Source organism: Mustela nivalis (assembly GCF_964662115.1).
Source record: "Mustela nivalis genome assembly, chromosome: 15".
In the NCBI taxonomy this organism is placed as follows: Eukaryota; Metazoa; Chordata; class Mammalia; order Carnivora; family Mustelidae; genus Mustela; species Mustela nivalis.
This window is the reverse complement of record NC_139034.1, coordinates 15774704-15797665: the sequence shown is the minus strand read 5'-3', so window position 1 is coordinate 15797665 and position 22962 is coordinate 15774704. Positions and strand designations below refer to the sequence as shown.

Genomic DNA, 22962 nt, shown 5'->3' with positions numbered 1-22962 from the left:
AGAGAAGCTGGAAGCTGATCCACCTCATAGGACCCTGACATGTTTCTGGGCTCAGAGTCAGAGTCAGCACCTCTGTTAGAAGGCAGAGGAAAGAAGTGGGATGACAAGCGAGAGAACATGAGGACGTGTTATATGAACAACTGCCCTTGACACCATCTTAACCCATCACTGCCCAGAGAGCCAGCTGTCAACATTTACCCCCATACAAAACCAAGCCAAACCCAAAGATACTGAACAAAACACTTCAGCCCTCTTGAGGTCTTTATTTGGAGACCCCTGCAGCCTGACAGCTCACTTCTTACCACCTTACCCAGAGCTCTGAATCCAAAGTCTACTCGGTAAAGATACCTTGCCTGAAAATAGACAACGGCTGTGGAAGCCCACGTTGGCTACATGGTCTTCCTGCTTTATAGGTGAGCAAACTGCTGGGCTTACCAGACAAATGAGGGGCTTCCCTGCAGGATCGGGTGTAATTGCTGATGGCGCCATACCCAGACTCGAGCATTGAGTGAAAGTCCTGCAGGCTCAATCACACGCCCCCTGCCCAGCCCTGTTGTACCCATGCAACAAGAATAGGTTGCTATGAAAATGGAACATCCAGAGAACCACAAAGGAGGGCTCATACATTTAAAAAATTCTGCCTACTACATATATAAATACTAATACTGGGAAGAGGATGGGAGACTGGGAGAGTGTAAAGTAATATCTTCATATTGGAGAGTTAAAAGGGAATGTTCAAGTCTTCTAAATAAGTAGAGGCTAACTAATAGAGATAACAACATATAATCTAGAGTTATGACAGGAGCCACAAGAGGAACTTAGTAGAAAAACTGTTTCTATGGAAGGAAGGAAGGGAGGGAGGAAGGGAGAGGAAGAAAGTAGAAAGAAAAAAAGAAAAGAAAAGAAAGGAGAAGAGAAGAAGAGAGGAGAGGAGAGGAGGAAGGAAAGAAGGAAGGAAGGAAAAGAAAGAGAATGAAAACATCTTCTGAGCTGTGGATTCACGGAAGGGAGGAACTATGGAACACCATGATTTTTCACTGTAACCTGCTCTGTATTATTTGATCTGCATGGGCACATGGACCCATACCTATACCTAAGCTTTCTGCAACATTCTATTTTTAGATTTATACACATTGGTAAACAAAGGTCCTATCCATTATTGAAACTGCTATACAGTATTGCGGTATCTAAATAAACCATGTTTATTTATCCACAGTCCTTCAGATGAACATCTGAGTCATTTAAAATGTTTCAGTATCAGGAACAATATTGGATCAAATAGGCTTGTATATATCCTGAACACACGTCTCTAGGAAGGAAACTCTGTGCGGGAGGGAATGAGTCTCTTGAATGTCACCAGGAAACTGACAAGCCATTCTCCATAGCAGGTGCACCTGTTCTCATCCATAACAGATGAAAGTGCTGGTGCTCCACATCCCCATCAACTGGATTCGTCAAGTTTCTCGAAGTCTGCCGACCTAATGGGTGTGAAATGACATCTCATTATGATTCTGGTTCCCAGACTGTTAGAAGAGTTGAGTGTCTTCTCACGAGTTTATTGGCAATATGGAATTTCCCTCCATTGATGTTTTTCTGTTTTGTTGTTTATCTTCCACTAACTGGTAGGCATTCCTTATGAATTTTGTATACTAAGGTTTTGTTGGGTACATGCGATGAAAATTCTTCTCCAATTTGTTTTTTAAACGTGTTTACTTTTTATTCATTTAACATAAGTTTTACTATATTTTGAATTTAATCAAATGCATCAGCCCTTTCTTTTCTGTTTGTACTTATTATGTTGTGTTTATGAAATCCCCTCTCACCCAGAGGTCATCATTCTGTCTTCCTCGGAGCACAAAATAATGCCTCAGTTAACACACAAATAAATTCTTTCCAGATTGTTGGTCTCCAGGACCCTACACAAATCCAGTTTCTATTTCGTGCAAGCACCTTGCTTGTACAGGCAAATCTATATTGCAAAACTGGACTTAAAGACAAAAGTTACAGGGCTGGCTGCTGTTTATCAGTATGAAACCAAACTGAAGTCTGCCTCCCATTACAGATATGAAAGTTGACAACCGGCAGGAACAGCTAATTCCCCTTCTTCACAAAAGATACACTTGAGAAATGGGGTTTTAATATATAGCAATATTTAGATCAGAAATCAGAAAGGCCATCTGGTTAGTAAGGGCTACAGCAAGAGGACAGGACCCCTGAGAGAGCCCATGTAGTCAAAAACTGTATTAAGCCTCGATTATATGGCAGACCTGTAAGGAGAGTTGTGGAACTTCTTTCTTTAAAAAAACAAAACAAGACAAAAAACACAACATATGAGCAATCATTAGATGTCATGGCACAAGAAAATTCTCAAAGCCAGTGTCATTGCCATAGGTAGCACCAGTAGCTCCAACACATGTGTTTATCAATAACATCCCATTGCTTCTCTCCTGAAGCCTTTGTCTCTCATCACCCCTCCATTCCCTGGGGCCCCGTCCAAATGAGGCTTCCTCTCTTCACATCTGGTTTAGTGAAACAGTCACCTAGTCATCCTACTTCCACATGCTCCCCCATCCTCACGTGCTAGACGAAGCCTCCTCAAAACCTGCCCATCATCAAGTCTCTCTTCTCAAAATGTTCAGTGCAAGTGTATAAATATGCCATAAATATAAATAAAAACGCAGACATTGCCCCTTTGGTGAGTATTTAAGTCATTAAAATTTGTCCTCTCTTAAGAACAGTATCATTTGTAATGTGAATTTTCTAGCCGGGTATTTAAAACCCTCCATGCTCCATCCCCCATTAGCTTTCTTCATGTTCTACCACATCCCATGTAGATCCTCTGCTTCCTCTGGGCTGATCCTCTCTTCTCCACCTCTATTCCTTCTCCTTCCCAACCAAAGGATCCTGCCAAGGACACAGCCCAAGACCCACTTCCTCCATAGGTTCTTTACTGATAGCTCAGGGAGGATTCCCAGCTCAGATTCCTGAAACACTTACCGTCTGTGCCAGGCTGTTAGCACTTCCTGCCTGAAATGTTTTTAGATATCTCCTGGTTCCCAAAGTAGATTAAAGTGATCTGTGGGCGGGAATGATGTGTCTTGGGCAGAAGGGAGGTCCCTGAGGCATCTAGCCGAGCTCCTAACAGGATTCAATAAATATCTGCAGACCGCCATTTAGCTCAAAATGTATAAATATCTCATAGCATATTTACCAATGTTACAAAAAGTCTTAATATTCTCCTGTAGGTTGGGTTATACTTCCTAAAGGAAAACAACTTGTTGTAAAAGAGAAAATAAAATCAATGCAAAGAGGTGTCTTTAAGCATTCAGAAGAAATATAAAAGTCACCTAAAAATCTCAGGCACTCCAGTTCTTTTTAAATGAAAGCATATTCATTACTAAAAGAGTCACACATTGCAAAACTCCCCACAGAAACTGTTTACAATGCCCTTGGACACCCTTCTCTCAGGAAGTTAAAGACTTGGAGAAGAGAGGCAGGCGTTAATGGTTACACTGCACTTGGCAGAGACCTTGGAGTACACAGGCTGGACTGTCCTAGTCGCTTCCGTTACCTCGAAGGGGCACTCTTCTGGCCCCAGCCCCAGAAGTCGGGTGGAGAATGACCACCTACCACCCTCTATCTGTAATTTAGGGAAACTGCTGCTGCCGCCCTTCCTCACTGGCTCCTTAAAGGAACTATTGCTTGCTGCACGTGCTTGAGAAATGGTGAAAAGGGGTAAAGAAGAAAAGAAAAATAACCCCCCAGGGATGGCCACTAATACTGTTGTGGAGAATTTGCCCGCTACGGCGCACACGTGGACACATGCCTGCCTCGCTGCGGGCTCATGTTGCCTGTGCAGTGAGAGGCTGCGTGGGTCAAGGTTAAACAAGCGTGGCCGCTGGAGCCTGACTCCAGGTCTGAAACCTGGCCCTACAGCTCAATATGTTACCTGAACATATTGCTCCCCGCACACATTCCCTCACCTGTAAAATGAGAATCATAGTATCAGCCTCATAAGGTTGCCGTGGGCTCAGGTGAGGTGATAATCATGCGGTGTTCCCATCAGTGAGATGCGGAGAAAGAATGATGCGGCTCTGAATTATACAGTTCCCCATCTTGTCTTTGAACTTCACATTTTATCAGGACCCTGTCATCAAATCTTCTTTGAAAATATTGTTTTTACGATATGTTTCTCTATCCTACTTTTTACTTAATGCTTTACCACGCCTCTATGTTTTTAATCTTTTAAAAAATTATTTCTGATGTCTGCATAACTAACACTCTATCTTCTAAATATACCATAATTTATCACTTTCTCCTGTTTCGGGACATTCAGGTTTTTCCTGTTTATCACTAGGATATATAATACTGTGACAATATACGTAAAACTTGAGTCACCCAATCTGCTTGCTTTCTTAGGATAGATTTCTAACATAGAATTTCTAGAACAATAGGGTATAAATATCGTTTAATGTTTATATTACCAAACTGCTATCCAGAGAAAACATTCCAGGTTTGCTCCCATCAGTCCTGTGTGAAAGTGGCCTGTTCGCCGGTGACAGTGTTCTAGTATTACCTCTTTTTTTTCTTTTTTTGCTATTTGGGAAAAAGGAAATTTTTATTTGATTTAATTTTGATTTTGGTAACTAGTGTAGCCCAACTTTCATGATTATATTGGCATTTCTTCTTTCAGGAACATTCCATTCATGTCCCAATTTTTTGGCATTTTTTTCAGGGGTTTTTTTTGGGGGGGGTTGAGCTGCAAAGAGTGTTTTTTTCATAGCTATTGATAAGTGCTCTTTATATATTAGGAATTTAATTTTTCTGTCCCATTTTATCTTTTCCAGTTTACTTTTTGGCTTATGGCTTTCATTTCCTCATGGAGTCAGCACATAGTTATTGAGAGGCTGTTATGTGCCAGGCACTGTTGTAGTTGCTGGGGATTAAACAGGGAGCAAAGTCAACTAAAATCTCTGTCCTCGGAGACCTTACCTGTTAGTGGGGGCTTCTAGTTGAGAGTGTAATTGCAATCAACAGAACCATCTAATTCCTGGAATGTCTGATTTAGAGTTTTGTTAAGTACCTATTTCTTTGACACAATTGGCCTATTAATGGCATCTTCCCTTCAGAAAATCACTGCAGTCACATGAATACAGAGGAAGAGAGACCCCAGGGCTTAGCGTAATAGAGAAAATTAGATAATATTTTCAAAGAAGTATGACTGAAAGGGCAGCCACAGACCTTCAGATGGGACTTGGTGCATCAGGAGTACACCTAGTGGTTCTTTCATTTTTGCTTTCTTTTCCTTTCACCCAGGTACCTCACTTGTACATCTCATATCTGGAGAAACAGGAGTGTGAGGGGGGGATGAAGAAAATGGAGAAGTTTGGGGTCCTATCTGAGTTGGCTCGGACTGAGCCAACTCATAACAAAGTACCACAGACTGGGTAGCTTGTAAACAGCAACAACTTACTTCTCACAATTCCGGGGGCTGGAAGTCTCAGATCCGGGGGCTAGCATGGTCAGGTGTGGGCGAGAGCCTTCTTCTGAGTTGCAGACCGCAGCCCTCTTATTGTCTCCTCCCATGGTGAGAAAAGATTGAGCTAGCTCTCTGGCCTCTTCTTAAAAGGGCACTAATTCTATTATGGTTACATCCAAAGTCCTCCCCTCCAAAAACCATCACACTGGAGATTAGATTTTAATATGTGAATTTGTGGGAGGACACAAAGAGGTCCCATAAGCAGAGGGCACTGTGCCAGGAATGACTTTATGGAATGGCTGAGGCACCAACATCAATTTTGTAGAGATTCCCACCCCTCAGTGGATGCACAGGACAGCTGTGGATCCTACGACAGGAGCAAAATGGCCTCCCCAGCAATCTGTAGGCACATCTGACTCAAGGACCAGATAAACGACCGCCCTCCAAAATGTCAGCCCTCAGAAACAACTCCAGGGAAGCAGACAGAGAAAAATCCTAAATTAACCGAGATTATGGTTTTGGCAGCAGCAGAACAGGAATCAAAATAAAAACTGAATGGAATTATAGAAAGTTCTGTTTCTTATACATCTAAAAGATCTCGTGTTTTTAAGAGCAATCACACACATACAAAAGAGATAATTATTTAAACACTTAAATAAGCATCCCCATAGTTCTTGAGAAGAAACTGAAAATGCAAATGGAAAATTCTGTTAAGTGAGCGTCATTTTAACTTAACTTTTACAAACGCAGTTCCAAAAACATGCGTTCCAGTATGCACAGGGGGGAGCCCAACAAGTCCTTCCTTACCCGTGGCCACTCACAGGAGACACATACACAAATATCTGTCCCTACAGAGCCAGGATAAATGTAACTGACTGCAAAAATTGCCCAGCCCAGACGGTGAAGAACCTCCTGACAACAGAATCTCTGGATTCCAGATGATTTCCCCTTCATCTCCTCTCCTGGCACCGCTCAGGTTCAGCTGTGGGCTCCACTTTGCCCCTTCTCTCTGCTCTTTATCACAAGCTGCCCTCCTTAACAGAAGCTGCCCTCAGCTTCCTCCTCCATGAGGCAGAACTGGCTCTTGCTAGAAGAAACCAAGAGAAGACTGGTCATAGAACCCAGATTCAAAGGAAGGGTTCAGAAAAGATGTTCAACATCAGTAATTGTTAGGGAACTGTAAATCAAAACCACAATGAGGTAATACTTTGTACCCATTAGGATGACTCCTGAAAAAAAAAAAAGGAAGGGAGGAAGGTTGGTGAGGATATAGAGAAACAGAAGCCCTTGTTGGTGAGAATGTAAAATTGAGCAGCTGTTGTGGCACAGTGCTACAATGGCTCCTCAAAAAATTAAAAAATAGAACTACCCTATGATTCCTCAATTATACACCTGGGGATACACCCAAAAGAATTAAGGGCAAGGTCTCAAAGTGATATTTGTACATCATGATTACTGCGGCATTATTCACAATAACCAAAAGGTGAAAGCCACCCAAGCGTCCACTGACACGTGGCTGGGTAAAGAAAATGTGGCGTAGCCATACAATGGAATATGATTCAGCCTTAGGAAGGAATAAAATTCCGGCACCTGCTACAACATGGATGAGCTCTGAAAACATCGTGCTAAGTGAAATAAGCCGAGCGCAAAAGGACTGATTCCGCTCACACGAGTTACCCAGCTTAGTTGAATTGGCAGAGCCACCAAGTAGAAGGATAGTTGACAGGGTCTAGGGGAAGAGGGGAATGAGGACTCAGTGTTTAATGGGTACAGAGCCTCCTTGAGGAAAAGGACAGACAAGGTTCTGCAGATTGGAGAGCAGTGACGACTGCACAGCAATACGGATGTCCTTAAAGACCCCGAACTGTGCGCTTTTTAAAAGGGGGTAAGAAAAAGACCTAGAAGGATTGGGTTTGGGGTCCAATCGGATGGAAACACGGAACATACAGGACTGGATTTACCCCGTGGAGTGCTGGAGTGAGTGCCCCCATTTTGCAGGGCGAGGAGGCTGGAAGGGGCCCGCGGAGCTCCTGCCACTGGGCGTCCGGAAGGAAAACTGAAGCCGGGAAGCGCCTTCTTCGCCCAGGTCGGGTCTGGCCCAGGCTGTTGCTGCGGCCGTCCCCCTCCGACACACTGCGGCATCCTCGATTTCCGTGGGCTCAGTCCAGAAGTCGGGAAAGAGGGACGCCTCCAGTGGCCACTTCGAACTTAAAGGCTTGTCTTAATCGCCACACCCTCCACGAAGCCCCTTTTGATGTTCCCTAAACCGTGCGTTATCAACGGAGGCCATATTCCCTCAAAGCGGGCAGAAGTTGGTTCTTAGGAGGAGGGGGGAAAAAATAAATTATTATTATTATTATTTTTTTAAAGGTGCAAGCACAGATAAACGCTCGGCAAATTCGGATACACGGTGTCTCTCTGGAATTAAAATTTAACAGTAGGGGGAGGGGGTACTGAGGAGAGCGGGGAGCCACGGTCGGGGGTGGGCGGGGGGACACACAAAGGTTGAGAACAGCCCGAAAGTGTGGGGCCTAACACGCGCTCCGAGCCCCCCCGTTTCAAGGCCGCACAGCCCTTGGCTCTTCTCGCCCAGGCTTGACCGTGACCCCTTTCCCCAGCTCTTCCCGGCGGAACCCGGGCGGCCTCCACGGGGTCGCGCTCACCCGGCGGTGCCCCCGCGCGGCCAGTGCACACACGCACCGTGCGCCCTTCCGCGCCCCACGGGCCGGCGCAGGAAGGCGGTCGGCTCGCACCCCAGCCGGGGCGGGCTCCCGAGCCCCGGCCGGCCGCGGCGGCGCGCTTCCTCCCCTCACGGGTGCCGGCCGCTCCGCCCGTCCTCCCTCTCTCCCTCCGTCTCCCTCCGCGCGGCCGCACGCTCGGCCGCTCCCCTCCCGCGCCCGTGCCGGGGCCTCCTGCAGCCTCGGCCCCTCCCGCGGCCGCCTCCGCGCGCTCTGCTGCCCCGCTGGCGCGGCGACGCCCTGGGCGGCGAGAGCCTCCGCGGCCGCGGAAATCTGTACACATCGCGCGGCGAGTTTCGCAGCCCGGTCTCTGTGGCGCAATCGGTTAGCGCGTTCGGCTGTTAACCGAAAGGTTGGTGGTTCGAGCCCACCCAGGGACGAAGGCGCTCGTTTTCCTGAGACGGATTCATTTTAAAACGGCAACCGTGAGATTTTTAATCCAGCAGGAGTACGACGCTCCTGTACCTCTGGGACGGAGCAAGACCACGTTCTCTCAGTATTTGTCGCCCAGCGGGGCGGGACGTAAGATCGACTCTGCTTCTGCACTGGCAGCCCGGGGCTTGGAAATTCAATTCCACTGTTATGTCCACGGGAAATTTGCACACATTCTTCGGGAAACCGGCCCAAAGATTTGCTTCAACAGGCCTCATTGTAATGGAGGGGAGGGGGAAAAAAAGCCCCTTGACAAGTGAGTGAATAAGTGCCACTGGTTTCTTCTCAGAAAACCTGATACCACCAGAAGGGAAATGTCCTTATTCGATATTGCCTTTTCTACTGGCAAACGGATCTGAGGAGCTGTTCGATGAAAATGTGCAAGGGGAGTCACCTAAGAGGGTGTGGAGACATAATCACCCTATGTAACTGTCTGCTAAATGAAGCTCTGCTACAGCTTTTGGACAGTAGACTTGAACCTAGATGAAGGTGTTCACGTTTGCTTTTAGATCGCCCACAGGAGTTTCCCTGAAATTAAACCCGGGCAGAAATTGTTTTTATCGGTTCCTGTTTAAAAGGTTTTGAATGATGTATTTTCAACTCTGATCCCACAGAAGACACAGATATGTTTCAAGCAGATGGTTCATATGAGACTTTTAATAAAGATTTAGAACCACGCAATAACATGGTAACGTGATGATATAATTCATTTCTGCCAAGATTGAGGTTATGGGGCAGGTGCTTTGTCTCTGGGATGTAAATTCATGGATAGATTTAGTGACTTGGAAGAAGAAAGAGTTAAACTGCCTCACTCAGGTGTCCGTTAGGGAATGGCTTGGCAAGTGCTGGCTGATAATTATTTATCAAATAATTGTTGATAATAAAAATGTCCTGTTGGGCACCTGGGTGGCTCAGTTGGTTAAGCAACTGCCTTCAGCTCAGGTCATGATCCTGGAGTCCCAGGATCAAGTTCCACATCAGGCCTTCTGCTCATCAGGGAGCCGGCTTCTCTCTCTGCCCCTTGCCCCTTTCATGCTCGCTCTCTCTCTCTCTCAAATAAATAAAATCTTAAAAAAAAAAAAAATCCTGTTGTTGGGGACGCCTGGGTGGCTCAGTGGGTAGGCCTCTGCCTTCGGCTCCGGTCATGGTCTTAGGGTCCTGGGAGCCTGCTTCCCCTTCTTGCTCTGCTACCTGCAATCTCTCTCTGTGTCAAATAAATAAAATCTAAAAAAAAAAAAAAAATCCTGTTGTCTAATTAGGAGCCCTAAAAAGAGAGACACAGTGTTGCACTTGTAGAATTTCAGATAAAGTAAGGAATAGCCCCCCAAAATGTTTTTGGGTAGGGGTCTCTCTGATGCTCAAAATTCCAAACTCTCCACTCATACTTAAGGATAGCCTACAGCATGGGGCCTCTGGGTGGCTCAGTGGGTTAAAGCCTCTGCCTTCAGCCCAGGGCCTGGGATCAAGCCCACATCGGCCTCTCTGCTCAGTGAGGAGCCTGCTTCCTCCTCTCTCTGCCTGCCTCTCTGCCTGCTTGTGATCTCTGTCTGTCAAATAAATAAATAAAATCTTTAAAAACAAAAAAAAAAGGATAGCCTACAGCGGAAACGAGGAAATTAAGTCATATGATCATTTATATACCGTACAAATCTAGTCTAACATTTCAAGATGAGGAACGCATGAAATTCCCTAGTACTTAAGTTATGGGGACTTAGCACAACCTTCCACTTTAAGCTGAGTGTATTTATACTAGGTTGTAAGCTCCTTGAGGGAAGAGACCATTTTCTGTAATTCATGATCATTTTAGGTCCCAAAGTATTTCCTTCAAGATACAGTCCCAAGTTCTCAAGCTTAGCACACAGGGGCTTTCCCCGACCATGTTCCTGCGTGAAACCCTCTAGTGGCTATATGCATTTGCCAAAAGCTTCAATGCTCCCGCTTCATGCTGGCTTGTACCACCTTCCACCCACCCCAGATGTCTTTCCCTTTGCCCTGATGTGCCTGCCCCCACCTCCTCTGTACTTACCTGAGTAACATCCATGAGGAGTTACCTTCTCAGGGAAACCTCCCCTGAGGCTACCTCTTTCTGATTTATGCGCCCCCTCCTCTATTCATTCATTACATGACCTTGAAACCAGGGAGTTCCTTGTCACCTATGCTAGCATATGAACTCCTTGAGTGTAGTGACTAGGTCTTCATTTATGTTGTTCGTTCATCTAGCTCAGGTCTGTCACACAGCACATTCTCAGGACCGAAGCTTCCCCTGCCTTCTCTGAGTATGTTATTAACAGAGATGGACACTTAGATAAAAATGCATATGATGAAATGTCAGCATGAGGGCCACAGAAGAATGTTCCTGGGTAGTAAAGGAGGAAGTCAACATAGGCTGTATTGTGTCTTCACGGAGGATCCGAAACAACCCTGGAAGATCTGGACAGGCCAGAAGGCAAGGGAGGGCTATTTAAAGCTGGCAAAATTTGGAGGCAAGAGCGGGTGGGTAGGAGATAAGCGTAACCAGAATATAGAACAAATGTACTTAGAGTGCATTGAAAATGTTCTTAGCTTGTGGAAGGGCCCTGAAGAACAAGGCAGGAAGCTAGACTTCGCCCTATAAAGCAAGGGAGTAACTGTTAAACGTTTCTGTTTCAGGACATAAGACATTTATTTTAGATGGTTGGTCTGGCAGCAGAATAGGGGAAATAAGAGATCAGAGAACAGTTACGAGGCAGTTACATTGCAGAGGAGAGGCAATGAGGTGGGTCTAGAAAAGAAGGATATAATTCCAGCAAAGACTGGATGAGACTTAGGGACTGAAACAGGAGGAAAGTGGGGAGGGTAATGTTTACATTTAGAGCCTCGATGCCCCAGGAAATAGTGATTTTGTTCGATACTGGGTCTTAAAGAAATCTTGAAATTAGAGAAATAATAAATTCCCCATATTTTTAACTTACCTACTTACTTGTGGCTGGTTCTCCACCATGGAATTCATCTAAAATCTAGTCCCAGAATCAGTCATCATTTTTTTTTTAAGATTTTATTTATTTATTTATTTGACAGAGAGAGGTCAGAAGTAGGCAGAGAGGCAGGCAGAGAGAGAGGAAGGGAAGCAGGCCCCCTGCTGAGCAGAAAGCAAGATGCGGGACTCGATTCCAGGACCCTGAGATCATGACCTGAGCCGAAGGCAGCGGCTTAACCCACTGAGCCACCCAGGTGCCCAGTCATCATTTTTTTAAGTTTAATTTAATTTTAAGTTAAATTTCATTTATTTAAGGTAAAGTTCCCAAGAGAATACTTTAGGGGTCCATGAAGCCCTGTAAAAACCTGAATGGGAAGCTAAGTACCCTCTCCCCACAATGTACACATTTACAGAAAAAAGTTTATTTACAGTATCCGAGGGAGTCACAGAGTCTGGAACAGATTTCTGCTGTGCCCCCTGACCCCTGGCCCGATTTGGAAGGCCTGGCTTTGTATTGTACTTATTCTATGTGTATTCTAATTCCTGGTAAAAGTTATAAAGTGTGTCAAATCCAGAGTGTTTAGGTACGGAAAATTACTAAACTGAAGATTTTAAGGTAATACGAAGAACTAGAATAGTCTAACACTACTGACAAGCCACAAAGAAACCATTTTTTTTTTTTTTACTGAGCAATTACGTAGATAAGCAAAATTAATAATAAACGACTTGAGACAACAAAAGCTGCTTTGGAGTTTTAACACTTAATACCTTATTAATCTGGAATGACTGGGTGTGAAAGGCTTTACTATATTGATCCGTTTGGGGTCGCATCTATAGTGATTTACAGCAGCAACAGCAGATTCTAATTTGCGCTTCTTTCCTTGCGACTCATTTTAATAACACCCAGCAAACTGTCATATTTTATTATCCCCCCAGGAATTGAGCCATTTTTCATTGCTTTTTTTTTTTTTTTTTTAGTAAAAACAAAACAACAGAAATTATGGTCTGTCAAAGAGGACTCAAACTGGTTATTCCCAAGCAAAGATAAAGTGACAAAGTAAATCAAATATACACTTTACGGAGATCCTCGACTACCTTAGTACTAAACTGAGTAGATTATTATAGATTATCATATGTATGCGTGAGCATAGTGGTATTTATTTATACTTAATTGTAGAGCATATTCACTTGTACTAGAGTATAGGCTAGTCTGATCACTGGAGTTCAGTCGAATAAATATAACAGAGATGAAAATCTACAAGGGACAGGACTCAACATGGAACTGAAGTTTGAAATACAGAATCTCTTCACTAATTACCAAGCACGGAGATTCTTCACATAGCCAGTGGGGACAGCAGTTTACAACTGCCATCCTGCTGAATTGGCCTGGTTTACATTGCCTTAGGGCTGGTGGGGTGGGGGATGGGAATCCAATATCTGGTGTGTTGTAGAGACACTTGAACCTCCTCTGTACATTTAGATCAACTCTGCCTCTAGCCCTGGTGGGAAGGCTGTCATAGAAGACTGGTAAGGAGGGTGCTTTCCCGAGCTATTAAGTGTCTGCAATAACCAAACAGAAAATGATGTTTCAATCTGAGATCTGAAGTATTTTGTAGGAGTTCCTCTTCTCTTGATGACCTCTTCCTGCTGTGGGTGCATTGAAACTCCTGATTACTGTATTTAAAACTTCTCCAGTACCAGACTTTCGGTCACGTTAGCACTTCGGCTGTGTTGTGGAAGTTAATAAGCCCCTTCTCACAGATCTGTTTTAATTAGAAGCATTCTGGTGTGCCCTTCAGCCCCCCTTGCCTCTTCAGTGGCTTCCTGGGAGAACACTGGTTGCGGAGAAGGCTGTGGAGCTGCTGGTACTCAAAAGCCAAAGAGAGTCAGAAAGGTATTCTCAGAAAAGCTTGCTGAACAGACCTGTGTCAGAGCCAGCCAATGACGAGTGGCTCTTTATGGGCACCTACAGGAGCTGTCACTTAAGAAAAGTGGAAAACTTTAAGAATGAAGTCACTAATCCAACGCGCCTTCTTTGGGATGCATTCTCTCATCGGCCAGGTGCATCCTGCCCTTCCTCCTCCTCCTCCTCCGTCATAATACATACTGATGGTTTTTTTGGCCCCTGGGTGCTGCGTTTGGAGAAGCCAGTCCATTTTGTGTTATTGGCATTGGTGGTGCCGACAAAGCTCTAAGTTAACTGGACCTGTTGCGGCAATCATTACATGGTATATGTAAGTCCCACCACGACGCTCACACTTCAGCTCAGGCAGGGATGCATGTCGGTTATGTCGCAACACAAATGGAAGCAAACAAAAACAGAAGCAAACTCTAATAAATCATATCTCCCACTTCTCATAGTGTTCCTGATTTGCACACTGCATTATCGCGATAACGTTAACTGGAAGAAAAACAAACAAACAAACAGCTCAAATGTAATATACTTTCCTCCCAGCCTATTTTCTTCTGGAAAATTGGGATTTACACTGTTTAATTGGCATTCTGTAACTGAGCAACAAAATGTTTTCCCACATAACCTCCATTTACGACAGGAGTCGAACGTTTGTTAAATTTAATGGGAAAGGTGAACGGTGTGTTGTGGATGGTTAAAGAACAGTAAGGTGATTCAGTGAATGGTGTTCAAACGGATTTATCTGTCGGGGGAGAAAAAGAAACAGTGCAACACATCAAAATACATTCCAAAGGAATTGAAGATTCATGACCAAAAAAAAAAAAAAAGAAAAGAAACATGGTTTCATCAGAAGATATACACACATATCAGCATATTTTGGGGGGTGGAAATGACCCTGCTAAATTATAATACCAAAAGGACTATAAAATAATGTAAATTCTCTGCTAAATCATTAAAAATGATGGTCAACTAGAAACCAAAATTGCCACACGGCAGAGAAAAGTTTAATCCCTTTATGCTTAAAGAGCAGACATATATGATTAAGACTCCAATTCCACCACCACAGGAAGGGAGGGAGGCCCACAGTGCTCCTCATGCTCCTTCATACACCTTCCTCACAGTCTCCCTCTTCAAAAAACCCCCCCTCTCAAGAGGAACGCTGCAGTTAGAACCTATGGTCCTCCCAGTCTCCTCTCCCAGAGAGAACTTATCAGAAGCTGCAGTCTGTCTGGGTCACCCTGTGACTCCACGCTTCCTGGGACATTCAACTCTAGATCTCACGTCTCCCAACCTTCTACTCCTATCCAGCACCTTAGCCCACCTCCTCCCTCCACCGCTCGCCCCACTCTCTGGGCTCCCGAGTCCTCTGGGATGCACAGTCTGTTACTGACAGGCCTTCCCTTGTCCTTAACTTCTGAACACTCTCCTTCCTGCCCTGTGCTAATGAACTGAAGAAACAGCTCCCTCCACAGCTCAAGTGGTGGCTGTCCTGTGTTCCTGGTTCCTAGTTGCTTTTCAACCACTGTTCCCCATCTTCGTTCTAACCCTCCAGTGCCTTAGAAACACAAACTATTTGAACTACCCACTTGGCTCATTTCGCTGCCACCGCTCATTCTCATGGTATTCTGCCATAAGGATTTTAGCTCCTGGCTGACTGTTGCTTTCTTTCCACCAGGACTCCTGCTGCCATTTAAATGATTTTGCCTTCCACAAAGACAATCCATACATTCTTCTGGCATCTTGATTTCTTGTGGTTTTTTCTTTTGTTTTGTTGTTTTTTAAGATTTTATTTGTATTTCTTTGACAGAGAGCAAGATGGAGAGGGAGAAGCAGGCTCTTTGCTTAGCAGAAAGCCTGGATATGGGACCCAATTCCAGGACTGAGCTGAAGGCAGACACTTAACTGAGCCACCCAGGCACCCCTGGGCTCTTGATTTCTTTTCATGAAATTCTCACCCAACCTTGGCCATGTACTTCCCTTGTTATACTTTAGACCTTGTCATCATTGTTCCCTACTTTCAAACCAGCTTACTTGCTCTACCAATCCCACTCTGGCATTCTTTGAATCCATTTATAATCCACTGAGATCTGCCACCACTTCTTAAATGCTCATCACCTGTCTTATGTCCCTACATCCTTCCTCATACATCACTATCATCATTTTCCTTTCATACAACCTTAATTCCTTTTCTCTTCTGTCCCATTTGCTTGGCAATACCTCTAACCTTGGATGAATCCAACTTCTCATCTACTCTTTCTGTCCTGAGCAGCAAATATGATCGGAGAAAAAAAATTTTTTTAACTCATCTCAGTTAAATTTATGGCCACGGACCTCTGGTGGATTCTCAGCACAGGCTAGCAAGCTATGCAATGTCCCTGGTCAATTAGCTCTCAAGACTGAAAATTCTAACCTCTCCTCAATTTTCAACTCCTCCCCTACTTCTCAGCTGGTAATCTTATTATGTCTCTGAGAAAATTAAAATGAGACCTTTCTCACTTTCTAATCACATCTCCCAATATCTGTATCCATATACTGTCTTCCCCAGTATTAACATCTATTAACTCTTCTAGCTCCTATGGTCACACCTCCTCTTATATACTGGCACTCAGCCCTGGAGAAATTTACTCCTGCAACTGTCCTTCCTCTCATCTACAACATTCATAGGAGATTCAGGTCCACACATACACATATTATGACATTTCCCATCTTAAACACAATAACAAAAACCTTGTTCCCACACTCCCTCACCAGGAACCAGGTAAATGTTTCAAAGGGGTAGGTCTCTGTCTGCACTTTCTCACCATCCCTTCTCTCTTGTTGTCTCAGCTCCACTGAACTGTCCTTACCAAGTTACCAAGCACTTTCCAATTACCAAAGCCAATGGGTCAATTCTGTCCCGCCATTCTCAGCAGCATCTGACAAACTTATCATTCCTTCCTTAAAAAAGGCTTTCTTCCCTTGATTTCCAGGACACTACACTCATCTGGTCTTCCTCCCATGGTCCCTCTTGTTCCCCAGAGCTATTTTAACTCCCTAAATGACCCCATCCTTTACTGACATTAAATACCATTCATGCCTTCACAATTCCTAAATGAGAACCTCTAGTGTGCACCTCTCCTCAGCGCGAGTTGCAGGTCCATCTTCCTATTAAATTGTCTCCTCTTGGAAGTCTAATAGGATAGGTATCTTACATATCCAAAATTGAATGAATAGAATGCTTTCCTTTACATTTTTTCCCTCCCAAGTCTGTCCCGTCTCAGCAAACGGCATGACCCATCTACTCAGGCAACAAAACCTGAGATTCCCCTTTCTGCCTCCTATCCAACCCAACATATCCTGCCGGCTCTACTTTTGAAATGCAACAGTAATCCAGCTACTTTAACACCTCCACAGGTATCACCCTCAACTCTGGAAGGCTGTAAGATGACTACTGCTTCATTCCCACCGGTCATAGTCATTCTCCAAACTTCAGTGATCCTTTCGAAATTCAGAATAGATCTTGTCATGTCCTTACCTGAAAACTTTCAGTAGCTTCCATTACTCTCAAGCATAGACAAGGTCTTCACTATGGCCCACAAAACTATACAAAGCCCGGCTTCTGCCAACCTCCTTAATCTCATGTTCTTTCCCTTTCTCATTCTGTACAACCATACAAGCCTTTTCCCTGTCCTCAATCTTGCTAAGGATCCTCCCTCTTCAGGATCTTCTGTTCTTCCTGGAATGCCCTTCCTCCAGTCACATGGCCAACTCCCCATCTTCACTTAAGCCCCTGTTCACATGACACCCACCTCCTAGAAATTTCTGAAGGGCCTTCAGTCTAAAAGTTCTCTCCTCTGCTGTTTTCCTCCATAGTATTTAGTGCTGACGTCATCTAGTCAATCCTCATTATTCAGATTCTGTATCTGTGATTTTGCCTACTTGCTAAGATTTATTTGGTACCTTAAAAATCAACACTTACGGGGGCACCTGGGTGGCACAGTTGGACTTCAGACTCTTGGTCTTGGCTCAGGTCCCGGTCCCCACATTGTGATCAACCCCATGTCAGGCTCCACCCTCAGCATTAAGTTTCCTTGAGACTCTGCTTCTCAACCCTCCTTCAAAGTATCTTTTTTTTTTTTTAAAGATTTTATTTGACAGAGAGAGATCACAGGTAGGTAGAGAGGCTGGCAGAGAGAGAGAGAGGGAAGCAGGCTCCCTGCTGAGCAGAGAGCCCGATGTGGGGCTCGATCCCAGGACTCTTGAGATCATGACCTGAGCTGAAGGCAGCGGCTTAACCCACTGAGCCACCCAGGCGCCCCCCTTCAAAGTATCTTTTAAAAAAAATTAACACACTGCTTTTTGTGGTCATTATGGACACCCCCACTCACCCAACTTGTAGAGTACACCTCTGATAATTCAGCTCTCATACTGTAAATGTGTTTTTATTACGGCATATCTAGTGCCACATTTTTTTGCTTTTTTGTGCTTTTTGTTGATTTCATGGTTTAAAGTGCCCCCCTCCAAGTATAGTGTTAAGTGCCGTCTGGTGTTTCTTAGCACAAGAAAGTTGTCACGTGCCTTACAGAAAAAAACTCATGTGTTAGATAAGCTTCGTTTGGGCATGAGTTATAGTGCTGTTGGCCTTAATATCCAATGGGAATGAACCAACAGTATGTATTACATAAGGTATCTTTTAAACAGAAACTCACAAACAAGGTTATGTGTTGATCAGCTGACAATAGTGTTAAGAACAGAGGCTCTACCAGGAACCTAACCTTCTATTTCCCCTAGGAGCAATGGTTCAGTATTTCATGTTCATGGAATGCTCTTGGAAACTACAGAACTGCCACAAGTAAGAATCAACAGTATCTAGGACCACTTAACATCATGTATTTCCTGTTTTGTTTTTTTTTTTTAAGATTTTATTTATTTGACAGAGATCACAAGTAGGCAGAGAGGCAGGCAGAGAGAGGGAGGAGGAAGCAGTGTCCCTGCTGAGCAGAAAGCCTGATGTGGGGCTTGATCCCAGGACCCTGGGATCATGACCAGAGCCAAAGGCAGAGGCTTTAACCCACTGAGCCATCCAGGTGCCCCTGTATTTCCTGGTTTAGAAGACAAGTTCCTCCAACGGCAAAGATATTTTTTTACTACTTGATCTCTGAGGTTTACAACACTGCTTGGTATTTACCAGAAACATACAAATACTTAAATGATTAATACCAAGGATGAACAAGCAAGTCTTCAGAGAAACACAACTGGCCAATAAAGTTATATAGATAGTTATACAAACATATAACTTTATCAAAGTTATATTCAAAATCACTAGTAATCATGAAAATGTAAATTAAAACAGCCAAGGTTTTTTTTCACCCCCGATGCTACTATTTGGTGGTGAGGGTTTATAAAAGCCAATCGTGCAATCATTAAAAGACTTTAAAATGCTTATCTTGGGACACAGCAATTCCACTCCCCCAAAATAAGACCTGGGTCTGTGCAAAAACTTAATCATTGCTGTGGCACAATTAATAAAACGGTACAAACCACCTCAAAATCTAAAGACTGGTGAAACAATGATAATTCATACAACGTAATATAACATAGCTATCCAAAAGCTGTCAAAACTGTAAGATGGAAAAATGCTCATGAAACATTAAAAAAGATCGTACAAATAGGTACAACAGAATTTTTTAGAAGTCTACATGTATTAAAAAAATGAAAAGGTCTACAGTAGTTATTACCACTAAAATGTTAAGAGGGATGATCCAAAATCTTCCTATTTTCCTGTATTTGCCCAGTTTCTCCTGACAAGAAACATGAAGTACTTGGGAATCAGAAAACAAGGGGTTAACAGGGGGGTGGTGTGTTGGGAGTAAATTGGACAAATCAATCATGAAGTGCCGAGTCCCTGGCAAAGTATGCTATCCTGACTACCACCCTTTAAACCTTAGCAACCATTACTACTAACTCAAATCGCTACAGCAGCAGTGCTGTTTAAGCATCCAAACTTTTAATGAAAACTGACAGGTGGAACACATGCTTCTAAGCACTGTGGTAACCACACTCCTCAATCCCAGCTGTACAATTTACTAAGCTCTGTGCTCTTTATCTGTTAAATGTGATAAAAAGGGTCTCACTCATAGACATGTTGGGGTTTGAATTAGTGTTTCATACAAAACAGAACCCAACATATAGCAAGCCTAGTTAAGCACCTGGTTATTATTTTCTCCCAATACAGAACTTCTGGATAGTGTCCCACTTTGCTTACAGAAATACATGTGCTGGGAGAAAGAGGGTATTTATGATAATGTGAACTCTTTGCTTATCAACACAAACATGGATTATTTTCCTGTTAGAGATCACTTATTAATCATGTAACATTACTTGGAGTTCTAGTAACAAGGTTTCCTACCATCTTTTCTAAATAGAGAAGTTGTATTCTCTACAGGGGGCGGTTTACATTTCACAGCATTCAACTGGTGTAGCAAACAGGCTTAGGATCTAAAATGATCACACAACCATTACCAAACAGTCACCCATTCTATATCCCATATACAATGACTTAAGTTTGTACAAACGATTATTTTTCTTGAACCAGTGTAATCTAAATTAAAATGTAGAAATTTAATGTACCCAGCTATAAAAACTGCCAGAAACTAAACACTAGTTTTCATGTTTAACATTCTGAAATCCTCCTTCTCCTACAATACATAATGAAGTAAACAAGGAAAACCAATTCTTGATCATTTTAATTTGTATAACAGATTACATGCTTTGTGAGTAGAAGCAAAGGTAAAACCTTTGGTAGCTTACATTTTATTCATGACAAGGCCAGTGTGTCAACACTATACTAACATAGTTTTTCCAAGAACAGTAATAAATACTAAACTAAAAAGAACATGCACTCAACAATTCTCAAAGAGATATTCATCAAAATGAGGTAAGTCTAATGTGTCATTTGCTAAGGAATTTAATGTTGAAGTGGAAAAAAACTCATCAAAAATATCAGTCTTCATGGAACTTTCCAAATTCAAAGTCCTAATGCAGACATTATTTGTCAGTGAATCTGGCTGAACTTCACACAGATTTTTCTTGGTGGGGCTACAGTAATTATGGTCCTGTCGCAGATGTGTGTTTTGGGGAATTTCATTTAATTCAGCAGACACTGGTGCTGGGATGTGGTCAACTCCCATTTCTAAATACCTAAAGTCAGCCTCCCCATTTACCGAGTGCTCTGTTGAGACAACAGTTGTAGGAGACAATAATTCTGCTAAAATTTCTTCATGATTTTGACTACTGTATGGAACTGTGCACCCAGATTTATTATCAGCAGTATCAATTTGATACTGTAGTTCTTTTAGCAAGTCTTCTATTGATTCACAATCGTTTGGAGACCCACAGTGGGACACATGTTCTAAATTTTCACTTGGAGGTGTTCCTTTTTGAGGGGAAGACATAAGAGCAGCTAATTTCTTCTTTTTGGCTTTAAGTTTTTTAAGAAGTTTTAGACGAAGTTTATGAATCTGACCCTCAACTGAGTCTCCATGTTTTGCAGAAGAAACACCATTTTCTTTCACGCAAGAATCATGACTACGGTGAGCTCCATTGGAGGTATTTTCACATTTCTTCAAAGCATCTGTATCAGCAATAACATCAGTACATACACGAGAAGTCGTGCTACCAGACAATGGATGGCCTGGTGGAGGGTTACTAACTGTAGGTGGCTTATCTGCACACCTATTGGCTTTCTTGGATGGCCGGTTAGCCTTTTGGTTTATGCCTTTCGTTTTAAAGCCACCAAAATTACTTGCCCCCTTAACTGAAGGCTGCAAATCAGTTACAGTGTTTCTATTATGAGCTGAAACACAAGGTGGCATAAAAGAAGCACCCCTACTTAATAAGCCTTTAACCCAACTTCCTACAAATGGTTTCTTCTGAGTTTCTTTCAGTGATGGATTTTGTCCTGATTTCGCTGTTATGGTTTGAGAAGATGCCACAGTTTCATTTTTTTTCCAATCAGATACCTGAGCTGTAACAGCTTGTTCTGGTTTTAACTTCTCAGTTTTGGGTGAAACAAAGTGTTTTAATGGAGTATCCTTCTTTAGGGCAACTGTACCCTCAACTTCTACCGGCTTTACTCCACCTATAGAGTCAGTAGCATGAACAGTATTCACAGACTTAATAATTACAGTGTCTTCTGTATTCGGCTGTGCCGACTGCATGTTTGCACCTACAACTGGAGATGGCAAGCTTAAATCCACGAATCGGTCTTGAGTAAGCTTTTCAACACATGGAGCTGATACTAAAGAAGCCATTAGTAACTCTTGTGATTGCAAAATATCGGTTTTGCCAACTCCTGCATTTTCGGCCACAGGTTTATTTTCTAAGAGGAAACGTTCATCAGAGTTAACCTTTATTTCTTCAAGCGTCAAAGATAAAATACTACTGTCAACCAAACTTTCTGGACCTGAAAGTAAATGATGCCCATGAGCTAGAGCTACAGCTTCACCCTGTGAGTGTGTGCTAGGTCCAACTGCCACACCAGTGGGGAGAGTCCTTGAGAATGGTTCAGCAGAGGCAGCATCGCTCACAGAACACCGAGTTGGAGAGGCTGGCTTCTCATCACCACAAGGAGGCTCATCATTAGTCTTTTTAAGTGGAGGGCAGGCAGACACCTTATCTGTCATTGGGGATGTTTTTCTTTCCCAAATAACAATATGTACCTCTGAAGCACTAACTTCAAATTTCTCACGCCTTTCAGAATGTAGGCCTTTTAGGTCATCGCACTCCAGCCAACTTCCTGGGGATAAGGAAAGTTCAGTAAATGAGGTTAGACTTTCAAAACCCACCAGCCGAGGTTCGCTTTCTTCTAGCCATTTTATCTGCTATATCCCTGAATATCCACCAAAGGAGAACACTCGAGAACAAGGCCTTATGTTTATGTCACCATTTTTCTCTGCCAAGGTTAAAGTCCTTATGTGGCTAATAAAAGTTATAGACTAACATCCATAAATTTGGAAAACAGATAGTTTTTACTTTTTCCTAAAATAACCACGAAAATCAGGACAGAAGTCTATTTAGCTTTTGTTACTTAGAATACAGTATATCACCCAATTTATCCAACATTAGAAAATGGATTAAATTTTTCCATATATAGGCATTTCAAGATAAATGAAGCTTGTTACCCTCAAGTACTCACATATGTTTCAATTCTTATTTTAATTCAATTATTCTTTTTTTTTTTTTTTTTTTTTTTTTGGTTAAAAGAAAACTTAGAGGTTTTTAGGTGTTTATTTCTGAGCTTCTGTTTTCTCATTTGTCAATTGAATATGAAGTGATGGATTATAAAGGAAGAGGTTAACCTCCTACACACAAAACCCCCCCTCAAAAAACCATTCACTAAATTTATATGGATACACCTTTACAAACCACACAAACCTACTATTTCCTCTTCTAAACCCATTAAAAC

The 22962-nt window shown here is 43.0% G+C and overlaps 1 protein-coding gene and 1 long non-coding RNA gene across 12 annotated transcripts in view; both read right to left on the bottom strand.

Moving 5' to 3' along the window:
• Window positions 1-1178: 1178 nt before the first annotated feature.
• On the bottom strand, window positions 1179-7505 carry LOC309848709. Of its 4 annotated transcripts, XR_014303232.1 has the most exons (5): window positions 7427-7498; window positions 5474-6566; window positions 4485-4587; window positions 3984-4147; window positions 1179-1478 (listed from the first exon to the last, which is right to left on the bottom strand). It is a non-coding gene; the product is annotated as an uncharacterized lncRNA (long non-coding RNA). The 4 variants fall into 4 exon arrangements; XR_014303229.1 differs by having other exon boundaries at window positions 4485-6566; window positions 7441-7505; XR_014303230.1 differs by having other exon boundaries at window positions 4485-6566.
• A 12719-nt stretch (window positions 7506-20224) lies between these two features.
• Window positions 20225-22962, bottom strand: part of USPL1 (ubiquitin specific peptidase like 1) — a 33866-nt gene continuing 31128 nt past the window's right edge. For all 8 annotated transcript variants that reach the window (XM_082700968.1, XM_082700969.1, XM_082700970.1 and 5 more), the window contains one exon: window positions 20225-22293. In XM_082700968.1, the coding sequence (XP_082557094.1) occupies window positions 20399-22293 (1895 nt within the window). In that variant the 3' untranslated portion in view covers window positions 20225-20398. The remainder of the gene's footprint in view (window positions 22294-22962) is intronic.